The 21,447-nt window shown below is 36.5% G+C and overlaps 2 protein-coding genes across 2 annotated transcripts in view; one reads left to right on the top strand and one right to left on the bottom strand.

Annotated features, from left to right (window-relative positions):
* The window catches only part of LOC5576785, a 199,984-nt gene that overhangs the window by 16,584 nt on the left and 161,953 nt on the right, over positions 1 to 21,447 (top strand). The window lies entirely within an intron of this gene.
* Positions 14,004 to 15,736, bottom strand: LOC5576787. The gene is made up of 2 exons (XM_001662824.2): positions 15,506 to 15,736; positions 14,004 to 15,445 (listed from the first exon to the last, which is right to left on the bottom strand). Exons 1-2 carry the CDS (start codon positions 15,520 to 15,522, stop codon positions 14,473 to 14,475), a joined length of 990 nt encoding a protein of 329 aa, XP_001662874.2. The 5' UTR covers positions 15,523 to 15,736; the 3' UTR covers positions 14,004 to 14,472.

The following is a 21,447-nucleotide window of genomic DNA, read 5'->3' as shown; positions in this document are numbered from 1 at the left end:
TTCTTGATTTCTTCAGTATTGAATAACAATTCCCCAAAGTTTCAGATCAATCGGTGTATATTTTGATTTATCACAGCATGTGACCTAGAGAGATTAAAATACTACAACATCTAGCCGTTCAAGACCAGCACGTTAGGCAACGATTTGTCGTTTCGATTGTGTGGTTCACACATATGGCCCTCTGTTAAAACAAATTTTCAACTTCTATTCATTTCTCTCGTCGCTCGCTTGCGATTCTATCCATCTTGTCATTTCATTACTTTCGTTACTCCCTTTCACTCTGAGTATAGGTATTTTTATTCACCGAAAAAAGCCAATAAATTTTCATAATAATTAAATTGAATTCATTGATTAAATTAAAAAAGAATGCTATTTTAAACTAAATCTGCCAAATGTACCGGAATAATTGATTTTCTGTTTCAGCAACTATTTCTTTCAAATTGCCCTAAAAAATCATGTTATGGCAAATAATTATCATTTTTAAACGTTTTGAGTGAGAATTGTACTATTGGCCAGCATTTGTATGGAGTGCGGCCACTGTGCACTGGCGAGCATCAAATATTTCAAAATTTTATATCTCAAGTTTGAGTTACGTTAGAAGACTAGTGTTAGAAGAATGTTGATCATTTGTTCGACGGCTATAAATTTATTGTTCAGTTGGTTCCATATGATGTCAGTAAGAGGAGCTAGTGAGCATTAAAATTTCAAACTCATCTAGGGTAGATGTACCAATAGCAGATGAACTAAGCACGATTGAACTTAATTTAACCGCCTAAATTCAAGAAGCGCAATTATTGTACATATTAATGTTGTAACGGGAATGAAGGGACCGAAACAATCATCGACATAGGAAGTGATATCGACATGTAGATCATTGAGATGTGGAAAGTTGACTGTAGATAAAAACAGCGTTCAAATTGCTTTACAACTGATGAAATTTCACTAGAATTGCTAAAACTTCAACAAGTCAATAGTCGATATCACTCCCTATGTCGATGATTGTTTCGGTCCCTTCATTCTGCATACATTTTCACTCTCAAGATCTCAATATCCTACTCATCATGTTATCTTCTTATCTCGATGTGATTTTTATTCCCGATTTTCTCTACGTATATGCCCATTATCAAAGGTTACTAGACTAGATTTAAGTGGTTCAAAGCAATTTGCGGAGGTGATATGACGTCTGTTTGTTTTCATTTTTTCTGGTAACGAAGTGATTTTCAATCTAGTAAAGGTATGTTCCGTTTTTATCACGTTCCGATTTTGTGACGCTCCAATTTTGTCACGTTCCAATTTTGTCCACAAATTATTCCGCTTTTGTCAACACACTAAAACATTTTTTTTAATTTCCTCAATTTTAAGAATATAAACTAAATACTTATTTTAAAGCAATTAAAAAGCTTTTCAATAGCCTCAAAGTTGAATTTTCGACATTATATTAATGTTGAGCATTTACGATACATGGTAGATGTCAAGTCACATACGATATAAAAAGGTTTGACTCCATCTTATCCACTAATCAATTGGAGTTGTCATACTTAGCATGGTCTGTTGGACAAGATTAACCCATCCTTAAATAATCGACAGTTGCTCAGGCCACATTCTAAGGAGTGTATCGAAAAGTAGTCGCAAACATTCAAAACGGTATATCTCAGAGCATAGTTAATCTTTTTAAAAACTTTTTTCAAGCAAATCATCATCATGTCATCAAATATTGAAGCAGCTAAAAAAATATTGAATAATATGCAGTTTTAATATAAATACAACAAGGTTTATAAAGCATGGAGAATAAAATCTTGCACAAAATTACATTTTTGAAGTGTCTTCTGAAGATTCGATGATTTGTATTGAACAAAATGTATATCAAACAAACTAGGATGAAAAGCTTATTCTATCGGAAAATATGTTTACTTCACACAGCACGTAAAAAGAAATTCAAAAAAAATAAATTATTGCTCTAAAAAAAGCTTAATTATAGGAACAGGGTCGGTTTTAGAAAGTCACTTTTGTTTAATCAACATTTTAAGCTCTGCCATATACAGCGGTAATTACATAGAGTAACATTTTTTGCTTACGTTACTTCATAAATATGCAAGAAACTTTTCCAATCAAAAAACATTTTTTTTTATTCATTACAGTCGTTCGATATTACCATTAACGTGTAGAAAGAATAAATCAAAAAACGAGGTCCTTCAAAATCGGCTTTTTTCGATTTTTGTATTTGCTCTCAAATGCTTGTTAATGAATTTTTCAAAATATTTTTTACACTATTTCATGAGAGTTGTGTCACAGAATATATAAGCATGAACAAAAACCATTTTTTCTTAAAATTTAACACATTTATTAACATATCAATTTTTTCAGAGGTTTGCAAGATTTTTATCAACATCTGTAAGTGATTTGCAAAATTATCATGCAAAATGCCACTTTATTGAAACAATATCACCTCGTCATTATTTTTAAATACATTGTAAAGCATTTCTGATCAAAAAATTGTTTGTAGGTTCAACCCATTATTTTTGAGAATGTTTTGAAAGTTTGCGACTACTTTTCGATACACTCCTTAGCAACAACTGGAATTTGTGATTAGTTGAATACGTACTTAACAGAGTTGAAGAGACCTCTACTTTCTCTTATATAACTTGGCATCAAAGAACTAGTATTTTTTGATCATTTGACCTGGTTGCTTGCTCCTGCGGGGGCGAGCGACGAGGGCAGGATCACACTTTCCAATTGGTTGCAGCAGTCTTTTTGACGGATTAAATCTCAACGGTTTAACACAAATCAATTCTATTCTCAATAGAAATGTGCGTATGCTTGATCTTGTGCTTACGAATGAATCTGTTCTACCATACTGCACAGTTTCCGAAGCGTTAGAGTCGTTGGTTAGCCTTGATCTAGATCATCCTGCGTTAGAAACGTCTGTGAGGTTACCCTTGCCCACTAAATTCGTAGAGATGGCTGATTTGCCTCACCTGGACTTTCACAGAACAGATTACGAATCCCTAAAACGTATCCTCAACATACTGGCATGCACTCGAAATGTGCACCTCCGTTAATGAAGCAGTGGATTACTTTGTTATGGTTTTAATGCAAGCTATTTCGATTTCTGCCCCTCTGCGCAGACCTGCTCCGAAACCTCAATGGAGCAATAGTCATCTACGTCATTTGCGGCGTCAGCGTTCTATAGCACGAAAATACTGTAAATCTCGTAACCCTTACAATAAGCGAGTGTTCTCTTTGGCCAGCAATGAATATCGAATATACAACAGATACCGGTATATGCTTCACACACATCGCACACAGGAAAATCTCCGACGAAACCCCAAGCAGTTCTGGTCGTTCGTCAATGAAAAAAGGAATGAGGGAGGCCTCCCAACGGAAATTCATCTGGGACAATTGGTGGCTCAGACGCCGCTGGAGAAAAGCAATCTTCTGGCTCAATACTTCAAAAGCGTATTCAACGATTACTTTGCAACACAGGCTTATGCTGAGGAGGCTACAAGAGCAACTCCTATTGATGCATTCAACTTTACAGTCTTTGAAGTTTCTCCAGCTCTTGTTGAATCTGCTATCAAAAAGCTGAAAAGTTCTAATGCTTCTGGTCCTGACGGTGTTCCATCCTGTATAGTGAAAAAGTGTTCAACAGAGTTAGCCGAACCTTTATCGATGTTGTTCAACCTCTCCCTACGGCGAATTTCCGCGACAATGGAAGACATCCTTCATGTTCTCAGTATTCAAAAAAGGCGATAAGCAAAACGTAGAAAATTACCGAGGCATTACATCACTTAGCGCCTGCTCAAAAGTGTTTGAAATCATCGTTAACGATGCTCTCTTTGCTAGTTGCAAGAATTACATATCCAGTGATCAACATGGGTTTTTTTTTCCAAAACGCTCGGTATCTACGAATCTTGCTCCGTTTATTTCTTTATGTATGAGGAGTATGGATGCTGAAACTCAAGTTGATGTTGTTTATACAGATCTTAAGGCGGCGTTTGACCGCGTTGATCATGTGAAACTGCTGGCAAAGTTAGAAAAACTAGGCGTGTCCTCACAGTTGGTTCGATGGTTCAAATCATACCTAACTGATCGTGTTCTTTGTGTGAAACAGTCTGACACATTTACTAATCAATCAGGGGTGCCTCAGGGCAGTAACCTAGGGCCATTGCTGTTTAGCATATTTATTAACGAAGTCGGAATTATTCTTCCACGAGGGTGTCGCTCTTTCTATGCTGACGATGTCAAATTATATTTAGCAGTTCGATGTGCTGAAGACTGCCTCCGGTTGCAAAATATGATAAACTGCTTTGAGCAATGGTGCTCTTCTAACTTCGTTACATTGAGTACATCAAAATGCAATGTTATCACCTTTCATCGCAAGCTGAAGCCGATTCTACATGAATACAGGATTGGCAGTCAACTATTACAACGAGTTGATAACGTTCGTGATTTAGGACTCCATCTCGACACAGCTTTGACTTTCAACATTCACTACTCGGACATCATCGCTAAAGCAAATAGGCAGCTGGGATTCAAAATTGTTAGCAAATTTCGTGATCCATTGTGTTTGAATGCTCTATATTGCTCCCTCGTCCGGTCGATATTAGAATTTAGTGATGTAGTTTGGTGTCCATATCAAATAACCTGGATTACTCGAATTGAGGCTATCCAGAGAAGATTCATTCGCTATGCTCTACGCTCGCTACCCTGGGACGATCCTGTTAATTTGCCACCTTATGAAGACCGATGTCAGCTTTTGGGCCTTGATCAGAGTTTCGAAACTCTACAGAAGAGAAGAGCTATCAACCAAGCAGTGTTTGCAGCTAAATCCTTGTTAGGAGAATTAGATCCTCCCGCATTTTTGGACGAATTCGAGATATACGCTCCAACCAGGAATCTCCGTTCCAGAGCTTTTCTTAACCTTGGACACCGATCCGCCAACTATAGCTTGCACGATCCAATACGGTTTATATCAGCCAGATTCAACGAGTACTACGAGCATTTTGACTTCAACCGATCAGCTCTCGCCTTTCGACATAGCTTATAACGTAATACGGTACCGTGGGGCATGATCTCTTGATATAGTTGTTTAACGATTGGTATTATGTTTAATTGATTTTAATATGTTTTTTTGTGTGCTTAATTTTTTTTTTTTTTATTTTTTTTTTTTTACTTTATTAACGAGATTTTTAGCCCTGGGCTAGTTCATCTCGGGACCAACGGTTTTACTTCCCTTCCGAAGGAAGTCGTCACTATAACTTTTTACGTCATAAGTGACTATGTCGGGGATGGGATTCGATCCCAGGTCCTCGGCGTGAGAGGCGAGTGTTCTAACCACTACACCAGGTCCGTCCCCTGTGTGCTTAATTGTTATTGCTAGATATAAGTTGTAAGAATGCTTGTGTAATGTTTTGTGAAGAAAAGATATGGGGTTCTTATGCTTTTTTGAGTAAGGTTTATATGTTAACCAACTCAAGGGGGCTTTTCCTCATCATATATTTCATTAAGACTGAGAGTCAGATGAAATTAAATAAATTTATATATAAATAAATAAATTAATAAACATGTCGCGTATCGTTCGCGAATCACGGTGGAATAGTATCGCGGATCGCGTTAGTAGTGTTTGATCTTTTGATCTTGTCGCTTGCTCCTGTGGGGCGAGCGACGAACACTTGTTCGGCGTTCAATGCTTTTATAGAGTAATACGCGAATCCGGTTAGGCGCATTAATTTAAAATTATATATTTATCGTTTACCAAACGAATCTTTTACCCAAACTTTTGCCATATCCAAACTCCCAGTTTCTATTTGTTGAAGTGCAGAGGACGTATCCAGTGTCAACTTGACGGAAGCCGAGGCCGTAAAGCAAGTAACACGTCAACATTTCGCTCCCATCCCTAAATTGACCTGCATTCGGACGCAGCCGGCGCCGTTATTGTTTGTTATAATAATGAGAGCACCAGTACTTACACATTGAGGATGCTACTGATCCCGAGTAGTGTCTGTTAGTTCCCTGTGTAAGTACAGCTGTTCTTGCAATAACGGAGTAGCATCTGCGGGCGGTCAATCATGCTCATGCTCATGTTCATAACATGGCATCAAAGAACTTTCTTTGGACATATGGGCTGTCCATTAATTACGTAGAACAATTTTGGCGGTGTTTCGACCCCCCTCCCACTAACAAATGTATATTTTTTGAATCAGTATGTATACTATAATTGAACAATGACATCTGATCAAACGCTATTATGTATATGCAAGCCTGATTGCGCATCAGTGCGATTCAAAATTTAAAATAAGTTTGAAAATCCAATCTCCCATGTCTTTCTTACAATCTTTACCATAAAAATAGTGTTCGGTTAGATTGTCAGCTTTCTAGGTGTTTATTTAAAGGTGGCCCAAAGACAATGTAGGTTTATATGGAAATTACTATGGAGAAATTTTGAAAAATGTTCCAAACACGTTAGTACTGGACTGTTCGTACAAACTTATCATCCTATAGTAACTACTCATTCTTCAAACAGTAATAAAGAAATATGCAATTCAATCCGACGCCACAATGGGACGAAATAAAAAAAGTGGTACATGTGTGTTTGCGCTAAAACTATTGGGTTTAGCGTTTTGACATGTTCTACAAAGTTTCATCGTTTATTGAGTACTTCATTTAGACACTGAAAAAAAATTTCATCTAGGGTGATGTACAATAAGAAAAAATAACTTTTTCATTTTTTGTCAAAATTTAAAACTGTCTAGGGTATATTGTAGGCGACATCATTTCATGGCAGTTTGTCGAAGACGGAAAAGCTCTACCTCTACCTGACGAAGTTGCGGGGTAAAAATGATTTGTCCATAACTTCTAAATTTGAATTTCTACATTTTTACAATGTTCTACAATGTTTAAGGTGCTACACATAGGAAATGCCATTTTCAATTGAACAAACTGCTATGGACCCCGCTAGACCCCGCAATTATTTGTGCATATATTGAAAGGGTATAGGTTGAGGAACAGCATGATGCTTACATTAAAGGGCGAACACGAAATTATTGCGACACCAAAAATGTCATGCCAATTTTCTTGTAATGTTTAGAATTAAACCAAAATTTTTGGGTAGTTTTATACATATATTTACTTCAAAAATCAAAAGAAAAGTTAATCGATGGATCCTTGAGTGTAAAATTGTAGGAATTTTCGCTTGATGCCCCCATCAAAGTCTTAACAGTGTCATCCGGTACCAGTTTCTCGGTTTTTTTCCCATTTTCTTAACATGTCCTTCTGTCTTCTTGCTTTTCCGAAGTTGCCGCTTCATTATTGCCCAGTACTGCTCCACCGGGCGCAGCTCCGGACAGTTTGGCGGATTCAGGTCCTTTGGAACAAAATAGACAGAATTAGCCTCATTCCACTCCAGCACACTTTTAGAATAGTGGCATGATGCCAAACCGGGCCAAAATATCGGAGCTTCGTCGTGCTGCTGCAAGAACGGCAAAAGGCGCTTCTCGAGGCACTCAGATTTGTAGATCTCGCCATTTACTGTGCCCTTTGTAACGAAAGGCTCACTCCTCAGTCCGCAAGAGCAGATGGCCTGCTAAATGAGATATTTGGAGGCGAACTTCGACATTTTCTTCTTCTTAAATTTGTCGTCCACATCGAACTTGCTCTTGCCTGTGAAAAACTCCAACCGCGAAATTTGCTTAAAATCGGCTTTTTTATTCGTCGTCCATCACACAGCAGCCATATTTTGTCAGCATCTTCTCGTAGAGCTTCCGTGCCCGAGTTTTAGACGTCGATTGTTGTCGCTTATCGCGGTTTTGGAAGTTCTGTACCTTGTATGTATGTAGTCCAGCTCTCTTCTGAGCATTCTGGACGTAGCTCTGCGACATGCCGATATTTTTAGCCAAATCACGGCTTGAGACGTTGGAATTTTCTTTAATCATCCGCTTCACCTTTCCCTCCAGTCCCGGTTTTCTTCCAGCTTCTTTGCCGTGGTCCGACGTCAACGACTTCGATTTCGACAGCATGTAAACAATACACATCAATGAGAAAGTGGTTGATTTGGTTGATTTTTACATAATGGTAGAAAAGTTATGCCCTGTTGAATGTGTCGCAAAAATTTCATGTTCGCTCTTTAGCTGCTACTACTTGCAACTTTACAAAATATGTACACTTCTATTTGACGTGAAATAATCAGAAAATCGTTCAGTGCGCATCGTACCTTCGTGCTGTGCGTACACGAATTCTCTCTGCTCTTGGAAGTTTTCTTAAAAACTACCTAAAGCAATAAAACAGTACTTTTCAGTGCAAAAATTAAAAACGGTACTTTTTTTTCTACTATTGATCCCTTTACGATACTTGTTTGGACCCGTGCCTTCGATTTTTCGTTGGACCCGTTGGTGAAAGCTAGCGGTGGTAATCCTTCTTGGACACCGTCTTGGGAAAAAACCTCTCGAAGGTCACGTCTTCTTTCGTTTATTAACTAAACATGGTATCAACAACTAACAAAAGGAAGGGTGAATCTCTGAATTCACTACTTCCTTCCAAAAAAGTGGGTTTTAAAACTGTCACTACACGTGGCAAGAATGGAAGAAAGGACGCTTCCCCGGAATGTGAACTTTCTTCCAAGGGTGAAATGAATAATTGTATCGAAATGAGCAATCAGTTCGATGCTCTAGACAAATTTTCCGAACACCAAATCGAAGCAGCCTCTAGCCCAGGCTCTTTGATTCAAGTGAGGAAGTAAAGAGTGCCGCCTATCGTGGTCAGTTGTTCCGAATTTGGGGGACTTAGGCAGGAGATCTTGAACTCCATTAGGGGGATCAAGGTTTCCTTCCAAATCGCAAAGAAAGCTGACTGTCGTGTTTTGCCGGAAACTCTCTCGTGAACTTCTTCTCAGACATCTTGAAGAGAAGAAGCACAATTTTTTTACTTATGACGACAAAACTAAACGTTCGTTCAAAGTTGTCTTGAAAGGTCTCTCAAGTGACTATAAATCACCTGAAGAGATCAAAAATGGAATAAATGATTTACTTGGATTTTCCCCAGTCCAAGTAATCATTATGAAAAAGAGAACCCAATCTGGCATTGTTCGGAAAGGGCTTTCTCAAGAATATTATTTAGTTCACTTTAACAAAAAAGAACTAGATAATATTAAAGCTTTAGAAAAAGCAAAACTTATGTTCGATGTCCGTGTGACATGGGAACATTTCCAGAAACCTGGAGGAAATTACCAGAACCCCACTCAGTGCCGTCGGTGCCAAAAGTGGGGTCATGGTACAAAAAATTGTCGCATGGATGCTAAATGCATGATTTGCGGAGGTTCTTCTCACGCTAAGGACGTCTGTCCTGTGAAAGAAGATACCAGAAAGTTTGAATGCGCCAATTGCAAAGCCCTCATAAAGCTAACTTTTGGGAATGCCCTTCACGCAAAAGAGTCATTGAGGCTCGTGCCAGGCAGATAATATCCGTTACGATAACGGTCGTTTCCGCAATTTGCCTGGTAGAGTATCGAACAATGCTCATTTTTCAGTTAACGATCGCTTGATCATGAATCATACCCATCAGGAAGATCATAATCATGCTCATTCACAAACTAATTTTAATCCGTCGGGTAGCCGTTCGAATCTTTCAATTTCAAATGTATCTACCCACGGTAAATCCTTTGCCGATATCGTAGCAGGAAATTCGAACTCCTCCCCTGTTCGATCCATGGGTACCCATTCTACTTGTTTCAAATCAAATGAAAAAAAACCCTACCGCCACAGGTAACTCCGCATCTTCGTCTACCGGAAATTCTAATGGGAAATCACATGACATGTCTGCCTCTGATTTCAATTTTCTAACTGAACAATTGAATCTAATGATTGATGCAATGTTCAAAGCCACCACTACGACTGAAGCAGTCCAAGTAGGTGTAAAATTTACAAATAAAATTGTTATTGGATTACGTTTTTCTAATGGATCCAAATAATAATTTAAATATTTTAAATTGGAATGCTCGTTCTCTGAATGGTAAAGATTACGAGCTGTTTAATTTTCTTACGGTTAATAACGTGCATATTGCAGTTATTACCGAAACGTATTTAAAACCTGGATCTAAACTCAAAAGAGATCCTAACATTTTTGTTTATCGTAATGATCGACTTGATGGGGCATGTGGGGGAGTTGCAATCATCATTCATAGGTGTATCAACTGTTTTCATCATTTGAAACTAAGGTTTTTGAAACTTTAGGTGTTTCTGTTGAAACACAGTTTGGTAAATATTCTTTCTTCTTCTTCTTTTCTGGCGTTACGTCCCCACTGGGACAGAGCCTGCTTCTCAGCTTAGTGTTCTTATGAGCACTTCCACAGTTATTAACTGAGAGCTTACTATGCCAATGACCATTTTTGCATGCGTATATCGTGTGGCAGGTACGAAGATACTCTATGCCCTGGGAAGTCGAGAAAATTTCCAACCCGAAAAGATCCTCGACCGGTGGGATTCGAACCCATGACCCTCAGCTTGGTCTTGCTGAATAGCTGCGCGTTTACCGCTACGGCTATCTGGGCCCCTATTCTTTCATAGCTGCCTATTTGCCTTTTCAATGCTCTGGACACCAAGTTAATTTGCTCCAAACTGACTTGCGAAAATTGACTCGCAATAAGTCAAAAATTTTTGTCATTGATGACTTTAATGCCAAACATCGGTCATGGAATAATTCTCAAAGTAATTCCAACGGCAGAATTTTATTTGATGAGTGCTCTTCAGGATATTTCTCAATTCAATACTCTGATAGCCATACATGTTTTTCCTCTTCTAGAAATTCATATACGATTGACTTGGTCTTAACCGACTCTAGTCATCTTTGTAGCCAATTAGCTACTCATGCTGATTTTGATTCTGATCATGTCCCTGTTACATTTCAAATATCCCAAGAAGCGATTCTAAATCCTATCAGCTCCACTTTCAATTATTTACGAGCCGACTGGAATATATATAAAACGTATGTTGACTCTAATCTTGATGTTAACATTTCTTTAGAAACTAAACTTGATATTGACAATGCTCTTGAAACTTTAACAAATTCCATTGTTGAAGCCCGGAGCATTGCAATTCCAAAATGTGAAGTAAAATTTGAATCCGTGATTATAGACGATGATCTTAAACTCATGATCCGTCTTAAAAACGTGAGGAGAAGGCAATTTCAACGCACTCGCGATCCTGCTATGAAAATTATATGGCAGGATTTGCAGAAAGAAATCAAAAAGCGTTTTGCTCAATTAAGAAACAAAAATTTTGAAAATAAAATTTCTCAATTGGACCCTGGCTCTAAGCCCTTTTGGAAATTATCTAAAATCTTGAAAAAACCTCAGAAGCCAATACCAGCATTGAAAGAGGAAAACAAATTATTACTAACTAATTGCGAAAAAGCTCAAAAACTTGCTATGCAGTTTGAAAGTGCGCAAAATTTTAATTTATTGAAAATGAAGTTACTCAGGAGTTCGAAAATATTCTCAATCAAGAGAACGTTTTCGAAAATGCCTGGGAGACTGATTTGGAAGAAGTGAGAACTATTATTAAAAAATTCAAAAATATGAAAGCTCCTGGCGATGATGGAATTTTCTACATCCTCATCAAGAAACTTCCAGAAAGTAGCTTATTATTTCTAGTTGATATATTTAACAAATGTTTTCAATTAGCATATTTTCCTGACAAATGGAAAAATGCTAAGGTTGTTCCAATTTTAAAACCAGACAAAAATCCTGCAGAAGCTTCTAGCTATCGTCCAATCAGTTTGCTTTCCTCCATCAGTAAACTTTTTGAAAAGGTTATTTTGAACAGAATGATGGCCCACATCAACGAAAATTCAATTTTTGCCAATGAACAGTTCGGATTCCGCCATGGACATTCGACCACTCATCAACTTTTACGTGTAACAAATTTGATCCGTTCCAACAAATCTGAAGGCTATTCTACTGGTCTTGCTCTTCTAGACATAGAAAAAGCATTCGACAGTGTTTGGCATGAAGGTTTGATTGTAAAATTGAAAAACTTTAATTTTCCAACATACATTGTTAGAATAATTTAAAGTTATCTGTCAAATCGTACACTTCAGGTTAATTATCAGAACTCCAGATCTGAAAGACTTCCAGTAAGAGCTGGTGTTCCTCAAGGCAGCATTTTGGGACCAATATTATACAATATTTTCACATCTGACTTACCTGAGTTACCTCAGGGATGTCAAAAATCTTTGTTTGTGGATGACACAGGCCTCTCCGCTAAAGGACGAAGCCTGCGTGTCATCTGTAGTCGATTGCAAAAAAGTTTGGATATTTTTTCTTCATACTTGCAAAAATGGAAGATTTCTCTAAATGCTTCCAAAACTCAACTAATAATATTCCCACATAAACCAAAAGCTCTTTATTTGAAACCTTCAAGTAGACATGTTGTCACGATGAGAGGGATTCCAATAAATTGGTCAGATGAAGTTAAGTATCTAGGGCTCATGCTTGATAAGAAGTTAACTTTTAAAAATCACATTGAGGGCATTCAAGCCAAATGTAATAAATATGTAAAATGTATTTATCCCCTTATTAATAGAAAATCAGAACTTTGTCTTAAGAACAAGCTATTGATATTCAAACAAATTTTCAGGCCAGCCATGTTATATGCTGTACCAATATGAACTAGCTGTTGTAATACCAGGAAGAAAGCTCTGCAGAGAATTCAAAATAAAATTTTGAAAATGATTCTGAGGCTTCCTCCCTGGTATAGTACCAATGAGTTACATAGAATATCCAATGTTGAAATATTGGAACAAATGTCAATTAAAATAATTAATAATTTCAGGCAAAAACCGTTACAATCTTCTATTGCCACGATTAATGCGTTATATGTTTAGGTTAAGTTAGGTTAAGTATATTTAAAGCGTTTTTTTTCTCTTATAAGCAGGTGAAATCAACTCACCTGTAAAAAATCTGAACTGCTACGGCAAATGAAATGTTATATGTTGTTAACAAAATGTTAATAAAATCTAAAATTTGTTTTACCAAATTAGGATGATGGTGTTGTCTAATAACACAGAACACCTAGATATAAGAAATGAATGTAATGTAATGTACTAATAATAAAAAAAATAATCAGAAAATCGTTCGTAAATGTTCAAAATGAAGAGCTAGCGCTTCGGCAAAAATGTGTATTTTTACAGCACCTTAAGCATTGTAAAACATTGTAAAAATGTAGAAATTCAAACTTAGATATTATGGACAAAATATGAGTTTTAAGGAGGTATCCATCATTTTTACCCCCTAACTTCGTCAGTGTAGGCTCAACTTGTCGAGTCAAATCTAGTACACGACACTGTAGACGGCCTTACAGTTGAGGTCGAAATACGCGTATCTGTCAAAGGACACAAACTCTAGTGGAATTAAATGGTATAGTACTAAATTCGGTTTTTCATCAACTAATAGGTATTCCACTAAACAGCTCGATGATTTATTATCATCTTGTACACTTTTTTGAAGCGACCTGGAAAGATAAAGTTGCGTGCAGAGCATGACCAACATTGACATTAAAAACTTTAGAAGTGATGCATTTGCTACTGCGATAGAGCAGTTTTTCCTTAAGGGGGGAGGCGTATTACACCTTTCTACCTTACCAGTGAATATTTGTTTGCATTCATAAATAGCCATGCATACCCGTCAGTAATCGGGAATATTTTTTTCTCATTTATAATCGTGTGTTCTTCAAATACTCATCTGTACCCGACAAAAAAGATAAGCAATCAAAAGAGGGAGGTATATGGATATTCTTGATTATACTCATGCTGAGGACAGTTTACCTTGAAAATAAGAGTGCATGTCAGATGACCAGTTCGTTCAAATGTTTTGAGAGTTGTGTTAGATCCGAATGATTTTATTCTACAGCTAAAGACCGTATGGCTCTTCTTGTGCCAGAAAAAAAAGCAGATTTATTTGATAAGAGATAGCTCAGTCTTACATGGACGAATAGCTGTATTGATTCTCTATTGACCCTGGATCTCACTGAAATGGAAATTTGCTTGACTTGGGCAAAAAGGAGAACCTCTAGGAAAATACAGCACAATACAAACAACCAAATTTTTTCAACGAATTTTAATGGTTTATATATATGCAATATCATCAGTTTCAAAAGCTGTAATTGTAATGAAACATTTGACTTGAAAAAAAAACTCAGCACTTCATTACTCAATTGTTATAAATCATGGTTATCACTGCACATATACGATTATGGCCATACATGTTGGATTTAAAATCAAGTGCTAGAAACCCCTATTGTATTTTGAATTGAATTGTGCACAATGAATGAAAGTCAGTTTGATGTAGAGCGTTGCGATAGATCGGTTGGAATGATCTGGTCGGTGAAATAAAAGTATTGGACTAGTAAATGAGTTTTCGCGTGTTATATTCCAGAAAGAAAATTAATTGGAGTTGTTCTCACGGGATTCCAACATACATCTGCCTTATTTTGAGACATGTTCATCAAGGTAGACCACTGAATTCCCCATTCTCATCCCCATCACATTACCACTCGTTTCGTTAACGATGTAATCAACCAACACCGCCGAAAAAGATGGACTTTGCTTTGCACCTCTTGTCACATCCGCATCAAGCCTATCATCTTCTTCAAATCGCGAGTCTGCGTGCATTCGACAGCATAGTCCTCCATTCAGCACCCATCCCGATTTGCACGAGTAATCTGAATCAATCACCACAATGCCCTGATCACGGATCGCATCCCTTGCCATCGAAACCCAACTGCAACGCCACAAATTGTCCGACAGGTTCAGTATCAACAGATTCGGGAACACGTCCGGAAACCGCCACAGAAACTCCAACCGATTACCCCAAATGTAAAGCTCCTGCAGCGCTGGCAATGTCAGCCCTGGTCTACTGCCAATCGTCTTCAACTTGTTGTTCGATACATCCAGCAGTCGCAGCTTTTCATTTCCCTCGAACCAATCCAAACTGATGAAGGTAAAGTTACAGTACGCTACGTCGATCACTTCCAGCGCTTTCAAGAACTGAAGACTTGCGGACCATCGGGAAAATACCGCCGATCGAACGAAAAGTGCCTTCAAGCTATAATTGGGTTCCGATACTGCGTCTAAAGTGACCAAATCTGTGTTGATTACTTGGAGTCGTTCGATGGGTGAGTAGGACTGCAAGTTGATTTCCCGCACATAGCCATTGCGAAGCGTTAGCTGTCTAACTCCTCCCGGGAGTATCTCGAACGTATGTCTACCGAAATAGGGAATGTAGCTGTTACGAAACTCCAGATGAGTGGCGTTGGGGAAGCTGTCCTCCGTCAGATCGTCTAGGTACTCGTAGTTCAAGTTTTTGATAATGCAAATTCCCAGCTTGAGCTTCTTGCCGTCTTCACAGACGAATGAGTCCTTGGAGAATACTCCAGTGCAGAATAGTAGAATGGTCAATCTAACGACAATGATAAGCTTGGATGAATTACTTTGATAAATAATGTGATTGTTTACTTACAACATTATTACCTCCATGATGACGGTCAAGTTTGCCTGAAGCAAATTTGCGACTATCCGGGTTACTCGCAAGAATAGTTAGCAACAAGTAATGAACGAGGAACCTGCAATTTGTGACCTTCACAAGCCAGAATGGCGTAAACAACAAATCCATTGCAAAAGTTTTCACTGGTGCAAACGATCACCAGCACACAGCAATGTGATTCATAAACGAATGAAATATATGGGATGATGAACAAAATAATGGAGCAATTTGTACGGGTTCTGTGGAGAGAGAGACGAACGACTGATAACGGAATGATTACAACGAATACCTGCAATACGAACTACTATTCAAAACAGTGTGTTTAAATTGCTATTACTAGCGGTTTATGCGCAGAGTTTGCAAAAACTAATTCAATCCCATAAGATTTATGATTGAAATAGAGTATTTTTTTAATTAAACTGACTTCCTCAAAATCTAATTCACTTGAAAAATAGTGCTTTTGAAATTCAGAGTAAGATGATTTTTAATTTCAAATTGTGCGCGCTTTCAAACTACATAGCAAGTTTAGTGGGTTTGAGCTATTGGGTATAAAGCTTTCCTCACTGAACTATTTTTTTTATATTTAAATAATATCCAAAACAAAGTTTATAGCTAGAAGTCAAATACGAGATCTTTTTTTAGAATTTAAACAGTTTCAACAGTTTCTTCTTGTGGATCCTGACAATAAAAACTTCACTGCATTTCTACCCAATGATGCTCATTGTTCGGTTGGCATCACAGATATTCCAAGTTTTCTAGTTCATATATGTCTTATGCTGATTTAAAAATATATATTTTAAATAAGGTTTGTTTTGCATAGAAACGTTCACAGTTTTAACAGTAACTGGGACACATTGATCATTAAATTACAAAACCAGTTTAAGAATTAAAAAAATCATTATGTAGATAATATGGTTCCAAGGATTCTTAAAATGATGTCGAAATTCTTACAATTCGTGTATTTGACCATTAAATTGCAAAGTTAAACTTTGGAAACCAGCACAATACGCATTAGCTAAATAAATTCCCTTGAAAAAACGGTTTCCAAAAATAAACAGTTTAATGATTGAAAATGTTTGCATTTAAAAACAAGTTCAGTAGTTTATATTTGAGCTAAAAAAAAAAACAATTCATACACTCAAATTTCTTATAAAAGTTTTGCATCAGCGGATTGTTTGGGGACTGACAATCCACTGATGCTAAACTTTTAAGGGAAATTTGAGTGTACGCTTTGTTTTTTTTTTTTAAATTTTGACATCACTACACACAACTCGACAATAGTTGAGACAAACGACATTAATTTACTACATACTACATATATTGGTATTGGTGCTGTATTAACAAGAAATAAAATGGTGTAACACGTCGATCAATTTCATCCGAATTAAGGGTACCTTACTGCTCCTGCAATTTCCATAGTTCATTTATTCAACAATATGGTCTACACGAAAAATTTGTGTTCTGTATCTCGATGGTCCCTTCAATATCGAGTTAGGGTGAGATGACTGTATACCAAAATTGAAGGCTATTGCTTGAAGTTTCTCTGTATGAATTTACTTGTAGAAGTCGAGTAAATGTTGCACAGTCGAAAAGTATTATTTTGACTACACTCAAAATTGTTATTACCTAAGAAGCAACATAAACAACTTATCTCCTAATTTTGTTCGTCTGTAAATAAAAACTCAGGGCTATGACATGTAGTTTTTTCGGCACGAGTTTTCTTGTAGAAGTGAAGTGAACATGTTAGGGCAGAAAAAAAATCTTCGACTGAAATTTACACTGAAAATTTCTTTTACTTATAATATCACGAATATTCCTATTTTTGTATGTTTGCCTGTAGCTCAAAATTCAAAGCGATGACATATAGTTTTTTCGACATAAAATTGATTGTGAAATTCAAGTGAACATGTTCGAGTAAAAAATAAATTTTCGATAATACACTGGTCCCACATTTATGAATCATTTAAAGCTCAGCTTAAATTTGAAAAATTATATAGAGCAAAATAAACAATATTTTTTGAAGAAATTAATGCTTCTTGGAGCATGTTTTTTGGAGGATGATGACAGGTAGTGTAATTAGACAATCATTATATCTAGATTGCAGAACTCGTAAATGCTTGACCTTTCGACTGCCTTTACTGCAGTGATGAAAATTCGCACGTTCGATATGTGTGTTTAAAATTATCGATCGATTCATGAACGTCCAATCGCTGTGATTTTCTTGCAAACTTCGTGTGTGTTACACATTAAATTCCTTTGTTTTGGTTTATGGATTGATTCATCAACCGATTACAGGGATTCCAAAATTTTTCCACATGAGTTCCCGAAGCTTTCCCTTCAGGTTTGTATGCGTCAACCTATGGACGCATAGATCATCACCCAACACGGATTCAGTGTGTTTTGCTTATGGTTAGCTTGTGTCATGATCATTATGTTCAAGTTGGTCAATTAATCGATTTGCGCAATGAGTTTGTTATGTTGAAATCGATGAGCTTTGCTATCGATTTCCATGTTCAAAACTATTAAATTGTTTGTGATCAACCCATAGCGAACTAAACTACGGTTGGACCTCGTGTCGAACGACAGTCATCATCACTCTTCTAAAAAGAAGAAGCAAATTTTGAAGCTGAATGTGTTATGTGAAATTTTAACTTTAACACTAATTAACTTCTCCATGTGTCTGATAATAGAGCCAACAGTATAGCCTGAGAGTTAATCTAAAAAAACTTACGTGCAACGAAAGTGATCATAAAAATAACAAACAATTGGTATTGATATCAATCAGAGATGATGCAAACCAGTTATTTTCTTTTCCACTCGTTGCTTTTGGCCCTTCTGCAGAATCGATACTCCGTTTTTATAGCGAAATTACGGAGAACCTATCAGGTGTAACTAAATAAATTGTTTACATTTTTTACACCTATTCTGTTTCTTTTTTTTCCTCACATATTTAGGATGTTTTATTTAGCTTAGCTTAGACTGACTACACATATCAATGGTTGCTATTCCGTGATTGACCGAAGTCAGTGAAAATGCACAAAAAAACAACTAGAAGATCGGCTGGGATTGGCCATAGTCTTCTTCAGTGTCATAATTCAGTGCCTCTATTTATACATGGTCAATAACGGCGCCGACCACGTCCTTGCAGTCAGGTGGGATAGGGGGAAGGAATGTTAGTGTGTAACCTTTGCTATTTGGAGACCGTGTTTGCCTCTGCATCTCCACAAAGGTTACTGGGAGGGATGTTTGTTAATGGAGAGGATCGTTGGGTCACAGGATTCACTTTGATAAGCGATTAGACCATGATAAATAATAATTGGTGAGATATAAACATGCTTATATGTAAATATAATATTTTCATTTGATATGAACAATATCTATGTAGAGAAAAATTATGCCGACACTTCACGTGACGAACCTTTCAAAGTTTTTTTTTTAATTACAAAAATAAAGGAAAAAGGTGTTTTGAAAAAAAATTTAGACATAAATAAGTTATGATTCAGAGTTTATGTCGACACTCACAGTGACGAACTTTTCATAGTTTGTTGAAAAATCATATTTACGTCTCACCGTTGTAACGATTAAAGGTTCAGTCATACATATTTTAAAGATTAGAAATAGTAGCCTCAAACGAGCTCACCAATTGATCCGTCATCCTTGAGCAGCAACAATCCACTTTCAGCTTTACTCTTTTGCTCGGCTATATAAAAGCACTCAGAGAAAATAGACGTGCGACCCTGCTCGGGCTGCTCGGGCTTTCTTGACGCACTGCCCAGAAGCAAGCGTCAACGTCGAAAGATCAAAAAGAACTAATCGAACGCGGCACTTTTTCACTTTACTCGACCGATGCGCGACATGTTTGATCCTGCCCTCATCACCGGCTCCCGCAGGAGCAAGCGTCAAGGTCGAAGGAACAAACACAACTCCACATATTTAGGATTTTTATTTATCCAAAAATTATTCGACATAATAATCTTTGAGGCCTTACATAAAAAACGTCCTCAATTTTTATAGCACTATAGGACTATAAACCCCCTAAATAACTTTTTACATAAGAATTTTTTTTTTTCCAAAATCATGGACATTTCTTTGTATGTGCAAATTCCTTTTCCAAAAAATAAAAAATCCGTAGTTTATGAACGGTCCCAGACCACTTTTGCTCTCCCGCAACAAAATTTTACATTGGAAATTTCTTGAAACTAAGAATCTTTTTTAAAAATACTAAGCACTAGTAGTTTGAACGCTGATTTATAAACTGTGGCTGGTGTGTATATTTCCTACAATTTATTGATCAAATGTTTTACTCAAAAATCTCAGCCAAATCCAGTATGAATACGCATTTATCTCTCATAGATATGTTGATTGAATCTGTAAAAGTGTTCTGGGGCTTAATCTCTCACAAAAAATATTTGAAACAAACTTTAAAACTTCGCTTCTAGCTAAGCGTCAAATGCCACACGGCTGACAAAGTTGGCAAAACATACAGCCCAAATAGCTACAAAAATATTTTAGTAATGTAGTTGATTCATACCGCGATCAAGAAATTTTTTACTGAGATAAAAAGGCTTGAAATGGCTGAACACTATGTGTTGCTTATCAGTAAAAATGATTCTGTGATGTTTTGTGATAAGTTTGATAATAATTTCTTAAATCTTAAATCAGCTGATTCATAAATTGTGGGTAATTCAACTGTGTGGGGTTACTGTACTTAACATTAATTTTACCCAGAAAACCACGCAAAAAACGTCTGAAAATCAAAATTAAAAGCTTTTACTTAAAATATCACGAAACACCCTATTTTTGGACCCGTTTGCCTGTAGCTCAAAATTCAAAGCGATCATATATAGTTTTCTCGACATGAAATTGATTGTGAAAGTCAAGTGAGCATGTTTGAGTATAAAAATTATTGGCCAAAAAGCCTCTTTATTTATAGACGAACAAGCGTGGGATATAAATTGTTTATGTTGTTTTTTAGGTGATAACAATTTTGAGTGTAGTCAAGTAAATTCACGCCGAAAAAAGTACATGACATAGCCTTCAATTATGCTTTATTGTCAAAAAAAAAATGTTCAGGAAATACGTTTTCTGTGTAGTTATCTGGGTAAAATATATTTTGAGTGTTATCGGAAATTCATGTTTTACTCAAACATGTACACTTGATTTTACATTCAATTTCATGTCGAAAAAACTATATGTTAACGCATTGAATTTTGAGATACAGGCAAACGGTTCCAAAAAAATAGAGTTTTTCGTAATGTTTTAGGTAATGGAAATTTTGAGTGTTATCGAAATTTTCAATTTCTGCTCAAACATGCTCACTTGACTTTTACAAGAAAATTCATGCCGAAGAAACTACATGTCATAGCCTTGCGTGGTTATTTACAGGCGAACAAACTCCTGAAATATGTTGTTTATGTTGTTATTTAGGTAAAACAATTTTGGGTGTAGTCAAGCAAATATTTTTTGGCTGTACAACATTCACTTGACCACTGCAAATAAATTCATGCCGAAAAACTGTACGTCATAGCCTTCAATTTTGATCCATAGACAAAAAAAAAGCTCAGGAAATACGTTTTTTGTGTGGTTTTCTGGGTAAAATAATTTTTGAGTGTTTTTTTTTTTGGAAATTCATATTTTTAATCAAACATGTTCACTTGAATTTTACAATTAATTTCATGTCGAAAAAACTATATGACATCGCTTTGAGTTACAGGTAAAGGGGTTAAAAATAGGGTTTTCCGTAAAATTTTGAGTGAAAGAAATTATGAGTGTAATCAAAAATTCCAATTTCTGCTTAAACGTGTTCACTACACTCAAACAAGCAAATAAATTTAAAAAAAAAAAACTAAATGTCATCGCTTTTAATTTTGTTTTATCATTGAGTTTGTGAAAAAAATACGTTTTCCAAAAAACTAGGA

Source organism: Aedes aegypti, chromosome 3, assembly GCF_002204515.2.
Source record: "Aedes aegypti strain LVP_AGWG chromosome 3, AaegL5.0 Primary Assembly, whole genome shotgun sequence".
Taxonomy (NCBI): domain Eukaryota; kingdom Metazoa; phylum Arthropoda; class Insecta; order Diptera; family Culicidae; genus Aedes; species Aedes aegypti.
This window is presented reverse-complemented; position numbering and strand designations above follow the sequence as displayed.